Source organism: Mytilus galloprovincialis, chromosome 5 (assembly GCF_965363235.1).
Source record: "Mytilus galloprovincialis chromosome 5, xbMytGall1.hap1.1, whole genome shotgun sequence".
Lineage (NCBI taxonomy): Eukaryota > Metazoa > Mollusca > Bivalvia > Mytilida > Mytilidae > Mytilus > Mytilus galloprovincialis.
In genome coordinates this window covers 23,392,678-23,409,511 of record NC_134842.1, presented here as the reverse complement: position 1 = coordinate 23,409,511, position 16,834 = coordinate 23,392,678, and the positions used below count along the sequence as shown (strand labels likewise).

The 16,834-nt window shown below is 31.3% G+C and overlaps 1 protein-coding gene across 2 annotated transcripts in view; it reads right to left on the bottom strand.

Annotated features, from left to right (window-relative positions):
• The window catches only part of LOC143075434 (protein pelota-like), a 30,072-nt gene extending 13,496 nt beyond the window's left edge, over nucleotides 1-16,576 (bottom strand). The window contains exons 1-6 of one of the 2 annotated variants that reach the window (XM_076250840.1): nucleotides 16,489-16,576; nucleotides 12,550-12,642; nucleotides 11,034-11,184; nucleotides 10,472-10,562; nucleotides 8,671-8,834; nucleotides 7,867-7,927 (exon numbers count right to left, since the gene is read on the bottom strand). In XM_076250840.1, the coding sequence (XP_076106955.1) occupies nucleotides 7,867-7,927; nucleotides 8,671-8,834; nucleotides 10,472-10,562; nucleotides 11,034-11,184; nucleotides 12,550-12,642; nucleotides 16,489-16,505 (577 nt within the window). In that variant the 5' untranslated portion in view covers nucleotides 16,506-16,576. Of the gene's footprint in view, nucleotides 1-7,866; nucleotides 7,928-8,670; nucleotides 8,835-10,471; nucleotides 10,563-11,033; nucleotides 11,185-12,549; nucleotides 12,643-14,308; nucleotides 14,467-16,488 lie in introns of those variants that run through there. The other variant, XM_076250839.1, reaches the window with a different exon arrangement.
• Nucleotides 16,577-16,834: the final 258 nt, after the last annotated feature.

Below are 16,834 nucleotides of genomic sequence, written 5' to 3'. Positions count from 1 at the left end.
TTTTTTATTTATGAAATTTCAAATGAGAAAAATTGAACCCAATTTTTTTAATCACATCCCCCTTTCCCTTATTCCAAAACTATTCTCAATTAAAATTTCTAATGGAGTTTGCAACAATAACTACTCATTTAAATACATCATAAAATATTAAGATGTAAAAAAAACTGCTTGTTATCACTGAATGGTAAAGATTATTTTAATTTATCAGTTGGTAGTAAAAAGTGAATATACATTGTATATTGTATATAACAAAGATTTAAGTTGATTCTGGACAAAGAAAGATAACTCCAATTAAAAAAAAATCTTGCTATTGCACAATATTTTGCAATAAGATATTTCTTGCTTACTATTCTGGACAAAGAAAGATAACTCTAATTAAAAAAAAATTTGCTATTTCACAATATTGTGCAATTAGATATTTCTTGCCATTGCGCAATACTGTGCAATTGAAAAGGCTTGCTATTGCACAATACTTAATATAATAATTTTAGATCCTGATTTGGACCAACTTGAAAACTGGGCCCATAATAAAAAATCTAAGTACATTTTTGGATTCAGCATATCAAAGAACCCCAAGATTTCAATTTTTGTTAAAATCAGACTAAGTTTAATTTTGGACCCTTTGGACTTTAGTGTAGACCAATTTGAAAACAGGACCAAAAATGAAGAATCTACATACACAGTTAGATTTGGTATATCAAAGAACCCCATTTATTCAATTTTTGATGAAATCAAACAAAGTTTAATTTTGGACCCCGATTTGGACCAACTTGAAAACTGGGCCAATAATCAAGAATCTAAGTACATTTTAAGATTCAGCATATCAAAGAACCTAACTGATTCATTTTTTGTCAAAATCAAACTAAGTTTAATTTTGGACCCTTTGGACCTTAATGTAGACCAATTTGAAAACAGGACCAAAAGTTAAGAATCTACATACACAGTCATGACAGTTAGATTCGGCATATCAAAGAACCCCAATTATTCAATTTTGATGAAATCAAACAAAGTTTAATTTTGAACCCTTTGGGCCCCTTATTCTGTTGGGACCAAAACTCCCAAAATCAATACCAACCTTCCTTTTATGGTCATAAACCTTGTGTTTAAATTTCATAATTTCTATTTACTTATACTAACGTTATGGTGCGAAAACCAAGAAAAATGCTTATTTGGGTCCCTTTTTGGCCCCTAATTCCTAAACTGTTGGGACCTAAACTCCCAAAATCAATACCAACCTTCCTTTTGTAGTCATAAACATTGTGTTTAAATTTCATTGATTTCTATTTACTTAAACTAAAGTTATTGTGTGAAAACCAAGAATAATGCTTATTTGGGCCCTTTTTTGGCCCCTAATTCCTAAACTGTTGAAACCAAAACTCCCAAAATCAATCCCAACCGTTCTTTTGTGGTCATAAACCTTGTGTCAAAATTTCATAGATTTCTATTAACTTAAACTAAAGTTATAGTGCGAAAACCAAGAAAATGCTTATTTGGGCCCTTTTTGGCCCCTAATTCCTAAAATGTTGGGACCAAAACTCCCAAAATCAATACCAACCTTCCTTTTGTGGTCATAAACCTTGTGTTAAAATTTCATAGATTTCCATTCACTTTTACTAAAGTTAGAGTGCGAAAACTAAAAGTATTCGGACGACGACGACGCCAACGTGATAGCAAAATACGACGAAAAATTTTTCAAATTTTGCGGTCGTATAAAAATCTAAGTACATTTTTAAATTCAGCATATCAAAGAACCCCAAGGATTCAATTTTCGTTAAAATCAAACTAAGTTTAATTTTGGACCCTTTGGACCTTAATGTAGACCAATTTGAAAACGGGACCAAAAATTAAGAATCTACATACATAGTTAGATTTGGCATATCAAAGAACCCCAATTATTCAATTTTTTATGAAATCACACAAAGTTCAATTTTGGACCCTTTGGGCCCCTTATTCCTAAACTGTTGGGACCAAAACTCCCAAAATCAAACCCAACCTTCCTTTTATGGTCATAAACCTTGTGTTTAAATTTCATAGATTTCTATTTACTTATACTAAAGTTATGGTGCAAAAACCAAAAACCAGGTGCTCCACAGGGGCGCAGCTTTATACGACCGCAGAGATCGAACCCTGAACAGTTGGGGCAAGTATGGACAAAACATTCAAGCGTGATACAGCTCTGAATTTGGATTGTGATCAAATTTTTGACATTACATGGTTTTTTTTTTACACAAAACAAATGTCAAGATTTTACAAATCAATTAAAGATTTCTTCTTCTTCAAACTTTTTAAATCTAAAATTAAATAGTTGACACAGCATAGGTTTCTGACACAGAATGAATGTGGTCTAATGAACTTAAAAGTTTTTTTTTGCCTTTGAGCAATTCACTATGCTGTTGAATATTAATCCTCTCAAAAAAATGTTTGAAGAAATTTTCTTTTTATTTATGAAATCTGAAATGAGAAAAATTTAAACCCCCCCCTTTTTTTCACATCCCCGTTTCCCTTTTTCCAAAACTGATATCAATTCAAATTTCTAATGGAGTTTGCAACAATAACTACTCTTTTAAATACATCATAAAATATTAAAATGTAAAATAAAGTGCTTGTTATCACTGAATGGTAAAGATTGGTTGGTAGTAAAAGTGAATATACATTGTTTATTGTATAAAACAATAAAAAAAACTTCATCAGCAACATTTTATATTGGCAAATTTCCAATCAAGTTATTTACATAAAGTTATTGGCAAATAAAAATAGAAAATGACATCATAGTCATGTCTGGCAAATGTCCAACATACATTATCTAAAAACATTTTAGATAAGATAAGGAAAAAAAGCTTCATCAGCAACATTTTATATTGGCAAATTTCCAATGAAGTTATTTACATAAAGTTATTGGCAAATAAAAATAGACCAGATGCTCCGCAGGGCGCAGCTTTATACGACCGCAGAGGTTGAACCCTGAACGGTTGGGGCAAGTATGGACACAACATTCAAGCTGGATTCAGCTCTAAATTTGGATTGTGATTAAATAGTTGACACAGCATAGGTTTCTGACACAGAATGAATGTGGTCTAATGAACTTAAAAAAATTTGTTTGCCTTTGAGCAATTCACTATGCTGTTGAATATTAATCCTCTCAAAAAAATGTTTGAAGAAATTTTCTTTTTATTTATGAAATCTGAAATGAAAAAAATTGACCCCCCAATTTTTTTTTCACATCCCCCTTTCCCTTATTTCAAAACTGATCTCAATTCAAATTTCTAATGAAGTTTGCAACAATAACTACTCATTTAAATACATCATAAAATATTACCAGATGCTCCGCAGGGCGTAGCTTTATACGACCGCAGAGGTTGAACCCTGAACGGTTGGGGCAAGTATGGACACAACATTCAAGCTGGATTCAGCTCTAAATTTGGATTGTGATTAAATAGTTGACACAGCATAGGTTTCTGACACAGAATGAATGTGTTCTAATGAACTTAAAATTTTTGTTTTCTCTTAGAGCAATTCACTATGCTGTTGAATATTAATCCTCTCAAAAAAATGTTTGAAGAAATTTTCTTTTTTATTTATGAAATTTCAAATGAGAAAAATTGAACCCAATTTTTTTAATCACATCCCCCTTTCCCTTATTCCAAAACTAATCTCAATTAAAATTTCTAATGGAGTTTGCAACAATAACTACTCATTTAAATACATCATAAAATATTAAGATGTAAAAAAACTGCTTGTTATCACTGAATGGTAAAGATTATTTTAATTTATCAGTTGGTAGTAAAAAGTGAATATACATTGTATATTGTACATAACAAAGATTTAAGTTGATTCTGGACAAAGAAAGATAACTCCAATGAAAAAACCAGGTGCTCCGCAGGGCGCAGCTTTATACGACCGCAGAGGTCGAACCCTGAACAGTTGGGGCAAGTATGGACAAAACATTCAAGCGTGATACAGCTCTGAATTTGGATTGTGATCAAATTTTTGACATTACATGTTTTTTTTTACACAAAACAAATGTCAAGATTTTACAAATCAATTAAAGATTTCTTCTTCAAACTTATTTAAATCTAAAATTAAATAGTTGACACAGCATAGGTTTCTGACACAGAATGAATGTGGTCTAATGAACTAAAAACATTTTTTTTGCCTTTGAGCAATTCACTATGCTGTTCAATATTAATCCTCTAAAAAAAATGTTTGAAGAAATTTTCTTTTTATTTATGAAATCTGAAATGAGAAAAACTTAACCCCCCCCCCCCCCCAATTTTTTTTCACATCCCCGTTTCCCTTTTTCCAAAACTGATATCAATTCAAATTTCTAATGGAGTTTGCAACAATAACTACTCTTTTAAATACATCATAAAATATTAAAATGTAAAATAAAGTGCTTGTTATCACTGAATGGTAAAGATTGGTTGGTAGTAAAAGTGAATATACATTGTTTATTGTATAAAACAATAAAAAAAACTTCATCAGCAACATTTTATATTGGCAAATTTCCAATCAAGTTATTTACATAAAGTTATTGGCAAATAAAAATAGAAAATGACATCATAGTCATGTCTGGCAAATGTCCAACATACATTATCTAAAAACATTTTAGATAAGATAAGGAAAAAAGATTCATCAGCAACATTTTATATTGGCAAATTTCCAATGAAGTTATTTACATAAAGTTATTGGCAAATAAAAATAGAAAATGACATCATAGTCATGTCTGACAAATTTCCAACATATATAATAAACTACTATTCTATACAAAGAAAGATAACTCCAATTGAAAATTAATTGCTATTGCACAATATTGTGCAATTAGATATTTCTTGCTATTGTGCAATACTGTGCAATTGAAAATTTCTTGCTATTGCACAATACTTGATATGGAATCCGATTGTTTTAATCTATCAGTTGGTAGTAAAAGTGAATATACATTGTATATTGTATAAAACAATGATTTAAGTTGATTCAACTACTATTCTGGACAAAGAAAGATAACTCCAATTGAAATCCAATTGGAATTTCTTGCTATTGCACAATATTGTGCAATTAGATATTTCTTGCTATTGTGCAATACTGTGCAATTGAAAATATTTGCTATTGCACAATACTGTGCAATTGAAGATTTCTTTCTATTGCACAATACTGTGCAATTGAAGATTTCTTGCTATTGCTGAATACTGTGCAATTGAAAATTTCTTGCTATTGCACAATACTTAATATAATAATTTTGGATCCTAATTTGGACCAACTTGAAAACTGGGCCCATAATCAAAAATCTAAGTACATGTTTAGATTCAGCATATCAAAGAGGCCCAAGAATTCAATTTTTGTTAAAATCAAACTTAGTTTAATTTTGGACCCTTCGGACTTTAATGTAGACCAATTTTAAAACGGGACCAACAATTAAGAATCTACATACACAGTTAGATTTGGCATATCAAAGAACCCCAATTATTCAATTTTTGATGAAATCAAACAAAGTTTTATTTTGGACCCCGATTTGGACCAACTTGAAAACTGGGCCAATAATCAAAAATCTAAGTACATTTTTAGATTCAGCATATCAATGAACCCCAAGGATTCAATTTTTGTTAAAATCAAACTAAGTTTAATTTTGGACCCTTTGGACCTTAATGTAGACCAATTTGAAAACGGGACCAAAAATTAAGAATCTACATACACAGTTAGATTCGGCATATCAAAGAACCCCAATTATTCAATTTTTGATGAAATCAAACAAAGTTTAATTTTGGACCCTTTGGGCCCTTTATTCCAAAACTGTTGGGACCAAAACTCCCAAAATCAATACTAACCTTCCTTTTATGGTCATAAACCTTGTGTTTAAATTTCATACATTTCTATTTACTTATACTAAAGTTATGGTGCGAAAACCAAGAAAAATGCTTATTTGGGTCCCTTTTTGGCCCCTAATTCCTAAACTGTTGGGACCTCAACTCCCAAAATCAATACCAACCTTCCTTTTGTGGTCATAAACATTGTGTTTAAATTTCATTGATTTCTAGTTACTTAAACTAAAGTTATTGTGCGAAAACCAAGAATAATGCTTATTTGGGCCCTTTTTGGCCCTTAATTCCTGAACTGTTGGAACCAAAACTCCCAAAATCAATCCCAACCTTTCTTTTGTGGTCATAAACTTTGTGTCAAAATTTCATAGATTTCTATTAACTTAAACTAAAGTTATAGTGCGAAAACCAAGAAAATGCTCATTTGGGCCCTTTTTGGCCCCTAATTCCTAAAATGTTGGGACCAAAACTCCCAAAATCAATCCCAACCTTCCTTTTGTGGTCATAAACCTTGTGTTAAAATTTCATAGATTTCTATTCAGTTTTACTAAAGTTAGAGTGCGAAAACTAAAAGTATTCGGACGACGACGACGACGACGACGACGACGCAGACGAAGACGCCAACGTGATAGCAAAATACGACGAAAAATTTTTCAAATTTTGCGGTCGTATAAAAATCAATCCCAACCTTCCTTTTGTGGTCATAAACCTTGTGTTTAAATTTCATGGATTTCTATTTACTTATACTAAAGTTATTGTGCGAAAACCAAGAATAATGCTTATTTGGGCCCTTTTTTGGCCCTTAATTCCTAAACTGTTGGAACCAAAACTCCCAAAATCAATCCCAACCGTCCTTTTGTGGTCATAAACCTTGTGTCAAAATTTCATAGATTTCTATTCACTTAAACTAAAGTTATAGTGCGAAAACCAAGAAAATGCTTATTTGGGCCCTTTTTGGCCCCTTATTCCTAAAATGTTAGGACCAAAACTCCCAAAATCAATCCCAACCTTCCTTTTGTGGTCATAAACCTTGTGTTAAAATTTCATTGATTTCTATTCACTTTTACTAAAGTTAGAGTGCGAAAACTAAAAGTATTTGGACGACGACGACGACGACGACGACGCAGGATGACGCCAACGTGATAGCAATATACGACCAAAAAATTAAAATTTTTGCTGTCGTATAAAAAGAGAAATATGAAAATTGTCTCGCCCATAACTAAACATGATGTCTATAAATATAAGCTAAGAAAATACAGAAAACCAATTAATTTTGGGGGCAATATGTTTACACGACATTTAGAAGTAGAAATATCACAATTATGTCTTACCTTGGATCTTACTTCTTATGAGAATATGTTACCTCATAAACAAAGTTGAAAAGTTAAAAAAACATGAAATTAAATCCCCCAAAAAATTGTTCTTTGTTAGACCAAATGTGCCAATCTTTTCCTGAATTTCATGATATCTCAATATAAAAAATTTATTTCAACTACTGTAACAGTAGATTTTTTTAATATTCATCAATTTCATGATATGCAAATGTTCATTTCGTAGGTATAGGTGAACCACAAATTATAATGTTCAATGAGGTACCAGTTTTATATAGGCTTGTATATGCACCCTTATCCAAACCACTATACAATGAAATATCCATGAAAACATGATTGTGTCTTAATTCATGAAAATCAGTACCAACTGAATAATTAAACCACAGTATTTAGATTTTGTATTCAAAGTAGATCAACATTGCTTATGCATGTGTTTTGACCTAAATCTAAATAAAAAAGGAAACACTGTTTGCAACAAATTTCAGTACAACCAATCACTCAATCTTATCAATTCCAAAGCGCATTTCCAAGTTTCTTCCTCATTGTAAATGATTTTTAAAGTGATATGAAGAACACAAAGTCTAGTAAATAGATCTTGCAGTACTTATACTAAAATTACATTTCAGTATAACATCAGTTCAATTTTAATCGTCAGATTATTTGTGAACAGAGTCGCAGATAGGTGGTTGATAATAAGATTTTTATGGAATGTGAAGTATACTTACTGTCAAAATTAACATGTCGAAGTACTGCCTGTATAATCTGATCATAAAACTTTGTAAGACCCTGTTGAAAAAGACAAAAAATATTTATATAATATATCTTTCAGTGTCTTTAGGGATTTTCAAAAATTTATCATGGAAGTGAGGGGGAGGCACTCAAATGAATTAAATATGGGTTGTTGCATTTTGCTTAGTATTTTATAAGAACTTTAACTACATGTAAGATGAAACATTTTATAATATAAATTGTCATGGTCTTGAAAAAGTGCACCCATCCCTGATGCCATTAACTATTGGACAGCCCTTATGAAGAATTTTCTATACTATAACTAATGGTTAGAAAGGTGGAACTTGATTCTACATGTTTGAACATTGTTAAAAATAATTGTCATGAAGACTGGACAAAAATGCAAGATTAATTATTACAATATTAGGAAAATCTGCATACAGTAGGAGATATCAGAATGTGAGTTCTTATTATTGCCAAACACACCCAGCCGTATAATATTCACATTAATAATAGTTTCTTAATTAAGAGCTACAAGAATTTTTTTAACATAACACCTTTTAATTATTTTAAGTGTATTCAAATTCACAAATTTAAGATACTAAAGTCCTTTTTTAATGTTTTCTTTAATTTTCTTCATTGTAATTTCAACGCAAATTTATATTTTTTCTGGGTTATTTTTTAAAACAAGTTTAATTTACTTTTCATTTTCAGCACTGCAATTCAGTTTTTGACAGAATATTGTCCAGCAGAAATTCATATCTATATTATATGTATGACTGTATATTGACTGAGTTTACCTTGTCATGTTGCGCACACATTCCTTTCCTTTTCCGAGGTATAGTTGTTTCTATTTTGGCCCGTAACAATGTCATATTGGGTGTAATGAGACAAACATGAGCTAATCCTTCCTGCATTATCACAGCGGCTAAATCAGCATGTTGAGTGGGATCACAGGCCATATCTAATTTTAAATAAGTAAACACATAAAGATACAAATAAAACCCTTGTTTCTAAATATAACTTAAGGAACTCATTTTAATCCTCAATAATAATAAGACACTATGATGGAACAGTCACAGTATAGTCTTAATCATTATTTCCATAAGTCTAAAACAAAACAAACGGCCTACACATCAATTTGTCACTTTTGACAAGACAAACTATTCATGATGATTCATGATGCTGAAAGAGGGAGAAATTCTGATTTTTTTGGCAAAATATATAGGCAAGTTTAACTTCTCTGCCAGGAGATTCCAATATATAACATGTTTAAAACAAGAATGTGTCCAAAGTACACAGATGCCCCACTCGCACTATCCTTTTCCAGGTTCCATGGACTGTGAAATTGGGTAATAATCTAATTTGGCATTTAAATTAGAAAGATTATCCTATAGAGAACATATGTACTAAGTTTCAAGTTGATTGGACTTCAATTTCATCAAAAACTACCTTGACCAAAAACTTTAACCTGAAACTCCCACTTTCATTTTCTATGTTCAGTGGACCGTGAAATTGGGGTCAAAAGTCTAATTTGGCTTTAAAATTAGAAAGATCATATCATAAGCAACAAGTGTACTAAGTTTCAAGTTGATTGGACTTCAGATTCATCAAAAACTACCTTGACCAAAAACTTTAACCTGAAACTCCCACTTTCATTTTCTATGTTCAGTGGACCGTGAAATTGGGGTCAAAAGTCTAATTTGGCTTTAAAATTAGAAAGATCATATCATAAGCCACAAGTGTACTAAGTTTCAAGTTGATTGGACTTCAGCTTCATCAAAAACTACCTTGACCAAAAACTTTAACCTGAACAGACGGACAGACGAAAGAACGGAGCACAGACCAGAAAACATAATGCCCCTCTACTTTCGTAGGTGGGGTATCGTAGGTGGGGCATAATAAAATCAAGCATTTCCAAACATTATTTTTTTATTTAAAGGAGTAGGTCCGGTAAGACCCTTTTTTGGCCCCAAAATATAGCAGTTTTACAAAATTGTTAAAATGTAACTTTTTAGTTATTCATTGGAAAGTAGAATGCTTCTGCTACATAAATATAGGCTGTTTTGACAAAACAATGCACATTTATCTTGTACTAGCATTATCAAGTCATGCCAAATCACTGAAATCTTCACAATTTTAGCATTTTAGTTAAATTTTAGATGTTTCTGTCTTAAATGAAGGTGGCTGCATGTGTGTTCATTCTTAATATTGAAATGTAAGTTGTATTTGATGATAATACATAACATATATATAGGTTGAGGATGAACATGGATGCGGCCACTTTCATTTTTGACAAAAATCATCTGAAAAGTGACATTGCTAGGCATATTTTATAGGTTTTTCATATTTAAGCTTGAATTAGAGCGTTTTTAATGAGTCAATCAGTTAAAATCTTTCACATAAACTAATTGAATCAACTAAAATAGACACTTAAGTGTTTAAAAAGTGTCCAAAATCTTAAGTCAGATGAACCTGAAATTTGAGGCAAAAACATCCCATACCATACCTACTCCTTTGCAAGTTAGTGAAATAAACTTTTATGGTTCAACTCGAAAATATTAAAGTACAACATAATCAATATGCCTAATAAATAAATACCTATTCTATCTAGTGCTACACTGTCCCATTCATGTTTGCCTAGTGCAAATTTTCTATTCAGTTCCAGATCTAACGTGTGATATGCTCCCATCTGAAACATAAAATAATACTTGATTCTATGTAAAACACCATTACAATATTGTAGCACAGAAATCTTGTTCAGATAAGAGATGCTGGGGGGGGGGGGGTTAATATGATAAACTGATCTCTTTAAGTGAAGTTTAAATCATGAATCACATTTCGATTAACACTTCTCAGTTTTTTTTATAGATTTAGCCTTTTTTTTTTTTTATAAAACTGTTTTATAAAATTTGAAATGCAGACCACTCTAATGTATTAATTTCTTAGGCGATTCAAATATCATGGTTACAATACATGTATATCCCATCAAACAATCATAACACAAGGAAAATGTATGTTGGAAAATTGGTAAATAAAATCATAACAAAGCCTATCATCATTTTTACACTTCAGTAATATATCTGTATGAGTAATTTATGTATAATCCAAAGAAATAAGAGTAAATGTCAATAAGATGCCCCAGTGAAGCTATATGTATTACCTTGACATATTGGTTTTCCTGTATATTTCGACCTTTGACCCTAAGAACACATCCTTGTGTATCAAAGTCAATAGTTTCCACCTGTATACACAGAGTTGTCCGCACTTTGTTTACACTAACACTTCCTGTCGCAGATTCAGTTTGTACTTTTCTGTGAAATAAAACATTAATTGTAAGATATGGACCATAATTTGGTATTCGGCCTTTGGTTTCTTTTTGTATCCTTTTTTATAACTTCTAAAACTTGAACTTTTATTCTGTGGGTTGTGTTGGTGTTAGAATAGTATTAATGGAACAATTGAGTTTTTCAAGAAAAAATTAATACATTTTGATTCACCGTTTATGTGACAGGAAACCAAACAGGAAACCAATCTTTATTTTGCACAATATATTTCAAAAGACATAAATGAACACCATTACTAGTGTTACTTGCTTCATATTAATATTTAAAATCTATTTTCAATGTTAAATTAAAGGTTTTTTTTAAACGCGACAGGAAACCATAAGAAACCGAAAGCATTTTTTTTAGTTTTATTTTATTGCAAAATCTGCTTAAAATAATCTGAACAGTATACTTTTTCTTAAAATCCATCTTAAATGTAACAGTATTATAAACCTCCTAAATATGTGCTTGTTTTGAAAACAATTAGTACAATTTATTCAGAAATTTCCCTATTTTCTTCATTGATACAGGATACCATAAATTGATAATCGTTGTATCTTGTTGGTCGATGTTCTTTATTATTTGAAAGCAAAAGTTACAAATTTTCCGGTGACGATTATCTATCAATCAGTCAGTGTTATGCACTTCGGAAATAAAAAGTAACGCGAGAAACGACACAAAAATATGGTCGTATTATCTTTGAAATTTGTTAATTTCAATTTTTTTTCTAGGGAAGAGTAGCATACACTTGTATGTTGATAAAAATAAATGGCATCTCTTGATGTAGTTGCAACTTTTCTTACAGTAATACACATTTTTATCACTTTCTATCGTTATAGGAAACGAGCCCAATAGCAAATTATGGTCCATATGTATAAAGAGAATGAATAAAATGATTATGTCTGTGAACAAACTAGTAGTGAAACTGTTTATACTTAATGTTGAATGCTTACATCAAATGGAAGATATTATGTATCATGTGTATAATCAGGAAAAACATACATGTATTAATTTCACATAATGCATCCTACTTCAAATTATTACAGACACGAAAACTAAGCATTTTGAATAAACTATTATATCCCTCTGTTAGTTAAACACCAAACATTTAACAAATTGTTTAGCAAGTTTCTGTAGGTCTACAGGTACAATTGAAACAGGCTGGAAAAGCAATTTTAATAAGTCAGGGGTGATTAAGAATAAAGACTGAAACACAATTTATTAAGTTCATTATCAGAAGCAATGTATTAACCAACTGATACAAGTTCAAGGTCCAATGTTTAATTTGAAATTTAAACTGGTGCAGCCTCATTGACAGAATACCTCAGGATAACCAAACATGCAAAATCTAACCTGATTGTTGTTGATCTTAGTGTATCACCGACTGCCACTAAGTTGTAGGCATGCCACATGTCCTCTGGTTCTTCAGGGACCAGTTCTACTGACCTAAAAAAAAAACATAAGTAAAAACACACCAATGGAATTCCTGAGGATAAACTGTGGTTAATTGAGTAAAACTGATGAGTACATCTCAAAATTAAAGCCGTATATAATTTCAATGTAAAACACCATATAAAATAATTTTTTGAGCTAATATCTATTGGTTCTCAGATAAATTTATTGTTTTCAGGGAAATCATAAGTTCAGGAAAAAACACCAATTGACATGTATTAAGAAGTATACCACTTGAAGCGGTCAGTTATTTTAGGTGGAGGAAGCCAGAGAGCACGTAGAAAACAATGATCTTCGATAGGAAAACTGACATTCTTAAGGTTCATCATAACCTTTTGGCTAAAATGGCCGTATTTACACCCCAAATTTTACTCCGAGTACAGACTAACCTATACACCTGGAACAGTTTTAAGGATGGCAGGAACTAGATATATAAATTTTAAATGCATTTTATGTTTCAGAAAATTATAAACTTTTCTAGATTTTGCTAGAAGGTGCAAAAATTAACTAAGTAGTGAAAACGATTGAGAAGCTCCCCTCATACATGTATAATCAATGTTGTGAGTAGTATTGATTTAAATGGACAATAGATGGACAATAGACACCTGTAAACAATAGGTTATTTAACAGGTTTAAACTGTGTAACTGAGTGGACCGTATTGAAACTCAGGTGTTTGTTTATTTTGCTATCTTCTGCAGACTGGAAAAAAATGAACATCAAAATCCAGGTAAGTTTTTAATTTTCTGAAACGTAGACTTCATATAACTTTTATATATCTAGTTCCTGCCATGCCTTAAAACTTTCCTGGATGTACCAGTTTGTCTGTACTCATAGTAATTTTGGAAGTGTAAACACGGCCATATTTTTCAATTCCTTATGATGAACCTTAATCAATAGTCTACTAAAGATTGGAGTCAAGTGCACCCACTCAAGCAGGGTTTGAACTCACAACCTCAGTGTTGACTGGCTAGTGATTACAGTAGTAACTACTTAGACCACTCGGCCACCAAGGCCCCTTAAAAATACAGAGATAGATAAATAATGATTAATGTATAATTTTTAAAACACTATTTTATAGTTTCAGCAATTTGCTTTTGACATAGTGTATTTATGTTGTACTATTTACATTCGATATATGTTTCCAAGATCTTGGCCAAAAAGATATTCTGAGTGTAATTCTCAGATCCGGACATCCTGGAATTTAAATTTTTCAAGGGGTGATGCAGATAGGGGTTCCTCTAGATTTTTCATCTATTTGAAGGTGATAACTGATTATTTATATTGTTGATTATTTTTTAACCAGAGGATATAGTATGACAAAAATCAAAATGGAGATATTATATAATGTCTTTAAAAATATTAAGTGGGTAAAATTACTAGATTCAACTGGTGTCAATATATATCAGTTAAATTAGTTTGCATTGAAGTCTATGGAAAATCAAGAGGATTCTTTTCCGCATCACCTCTCAACATTGTTTATATAACACAAATTCTAATCATTGATTAGTCAGTTACATGTTGTGATGTCACTGCAGATCTGAGAATGCCACGTTCACACAGGTATGCTAAAAGTTAAAATAAAAAAAAATATATTATAAAATTTACAGCATACAGTAGAATTTTGCAAATCTTTTGTGATCAGTAAAATATGATTCATACCCTGCATAGTATTTATCGATATTCCTAAAAACTTGCTTCATTTTAAATTTGGTGCTATTTTCATCCTCTTAAGATCGAAAACGTGATCATATTTTGACAGAAAAGTTGCAGGAAGTTGGGCAATCAGGCGGCCTTCCGACTCTTAGAAACACGTATTTTAATTGGTCCAAGTTTCAATATCATCCAATCAAAATCTCAATTGGAAACTTCGGATTTTTATCTAAGGGAAGCAACCTTTCTCTATGCAAAGTAGATTGCAACACCATCAAATAATAAAACTTTCAAAAAGCGAAATAATCAAAACTACACTGTCACACAATTCAATTTTCAATTTTTATTCAAAGTTTTATTTAGAGTCGATATTCAATAAACTACAGAACACAAGCTCTAGTGAGCTTTTCAAATCTACTTGTTTAAAAGTTTGATCAAATATCTAAACCATTAAAAAAAAAAAAAAAAATCAACGATATTTAGAATTTAAAAATTTAAATTATTTGGTGAAAATTTCTAAATTTTCATTTTTTTTAAATTTTGAATTTTGATATTTTAGTTAAAACTTGGCAGTGCCAGTGGCTATTTTGCCGGCTCTGACTAAACTGTTCTTATTCAAGCCGGCAAAATAGCCTCTTACAAAGAAATTGCTATTTTACCGGCACTAGCAATCTGAGACTACTATAACACATATAGTAGTCTCAGTAGCAATATAGCCTGAATTTGTTATTTTGTAGGTTCTTAGTGTAGTCGCACTATCTGGGCAAGAGTGAAATTAAATATTTGCTTTCGAAAAGATCTATGAAAATGTGCAGTCAACATTTAAAAGAATCAAATAAGTACTAATTTAATGTACCCGTGGTTAAATAAGACAGCTAACAATATTTGAGACAAATCACATCTAATCGTTTAAAAAAAACATTATTAGTCAAAGTATAAATAACTATTAAGAATTTATAACACTTGAAGAAAATAAATTAAAAAAAAATAAAAATATCATTGAGCATAAATTTGATTTCATTGCATCATAAATTTAATAAAACATTATACATGTTATACAATATAACAAAGTCAATCACATAGCTCAATCAAAACTCAAAAATGTAAATTGCTGTTGGCTGTACCATTTCTATAGAGAGAGGTTATTTTGATGCGGCTTAAATTATGATATTTTTTGCGTTTTCGAGTTTTCGTGTTTCCGCGTTTTTTAAGGCTTCTCGATTTCACGTGTTCGCCCTATATCATATGAAGGGCAAAAATGTGCAAAAAATGTCAGTCAAAGTGACATGCGTTCGTCTGGATGCTGATCTATACACAATATCAAAGGCCCAATTATACTCTAGCTTACAATGAGCAAGATTCTATTATGTATAGTGACTTCGATATGTAGCTCGACATACAAGTTGACTTGACATGGATCTAACCGTTAGCAAAGTCAGTGATCTTTTACACATGAGTCACATTGCCTTCAACTCATGACACATACACAAAAAAAAGGAACAGAAGAGACGACGGGAACGTTGGAAGCTCAACTAACTACTTTACCGCATAGACAGCTATATTAAAGGGCCCAGAAATAACAATGTAAAACAATTCGAACGAGAAAACTAATGGACTTATTTATATATACAAAAAATCATCGGAACGTAGATTTTTACTAAGCATCCGGAAAAAAATCTGCGAAAGAGTTTAAATATTCTCAATAACTATAACATTGACCCTGAATGTAATGACATCAAAATCAATAGGGATCTTCCTCTTATTCTTTCAAGGTAATCATACGTCCGAATTTGGTAGAAATATTCGATATACATCAATGGAGTTGGCACCTGGAAATGAAAATGACTGACGGACTGACTGAGAAACGGACCAAAATATATATATATATACAGCCGTTCTACTTCGGAGTAAGTGTGGGGTATGCTGATAAAATTTGATTAAAGATTACGTATAGATAGAGTAACCTTCTCGTTCTCATTAGAGATATCAACCGAGGTACGTGTAAACATTCCAACCATCCTTCAGAGATTAAGATAGGTAATAGATAAACTTAATAAGATCCATTCCCTTATTAAGTTACGAACAAATAGGATATCACAGACACTCACTTTAATTGTAATACTAACCTGAAATAAATGTAGCATGCTACATGTATGCAAGTCAAGAAAACGAAATTTATGTGAACTTACTTTGTTTTCAGACACATGAAAAGAGTGGGTCTGGATGGTGGCTCCTCATTCCGAATGCTTTAGTTTGGTGTCCATGATTATCTTTTCGGTATACATGCATAAACACCTCATGCTCTATTCTTTATTTCTTTTTTTACCATTTTTTTGTTTTTCTAAATTATGTTTGCCTTGCCCTTATTTTTTGCACACTTTCTTTAATTTTGTAAACCCCTTCCAAACCCTCACACAAACGATCCACGAGACTCTATTAGCATACACATGCATTTGAACTAGTCATCAAGTTACATAAAATTCCTGCACCACTAGCTTCAAACAATCAAATTAGATAAAACCTTGAATGTAGATC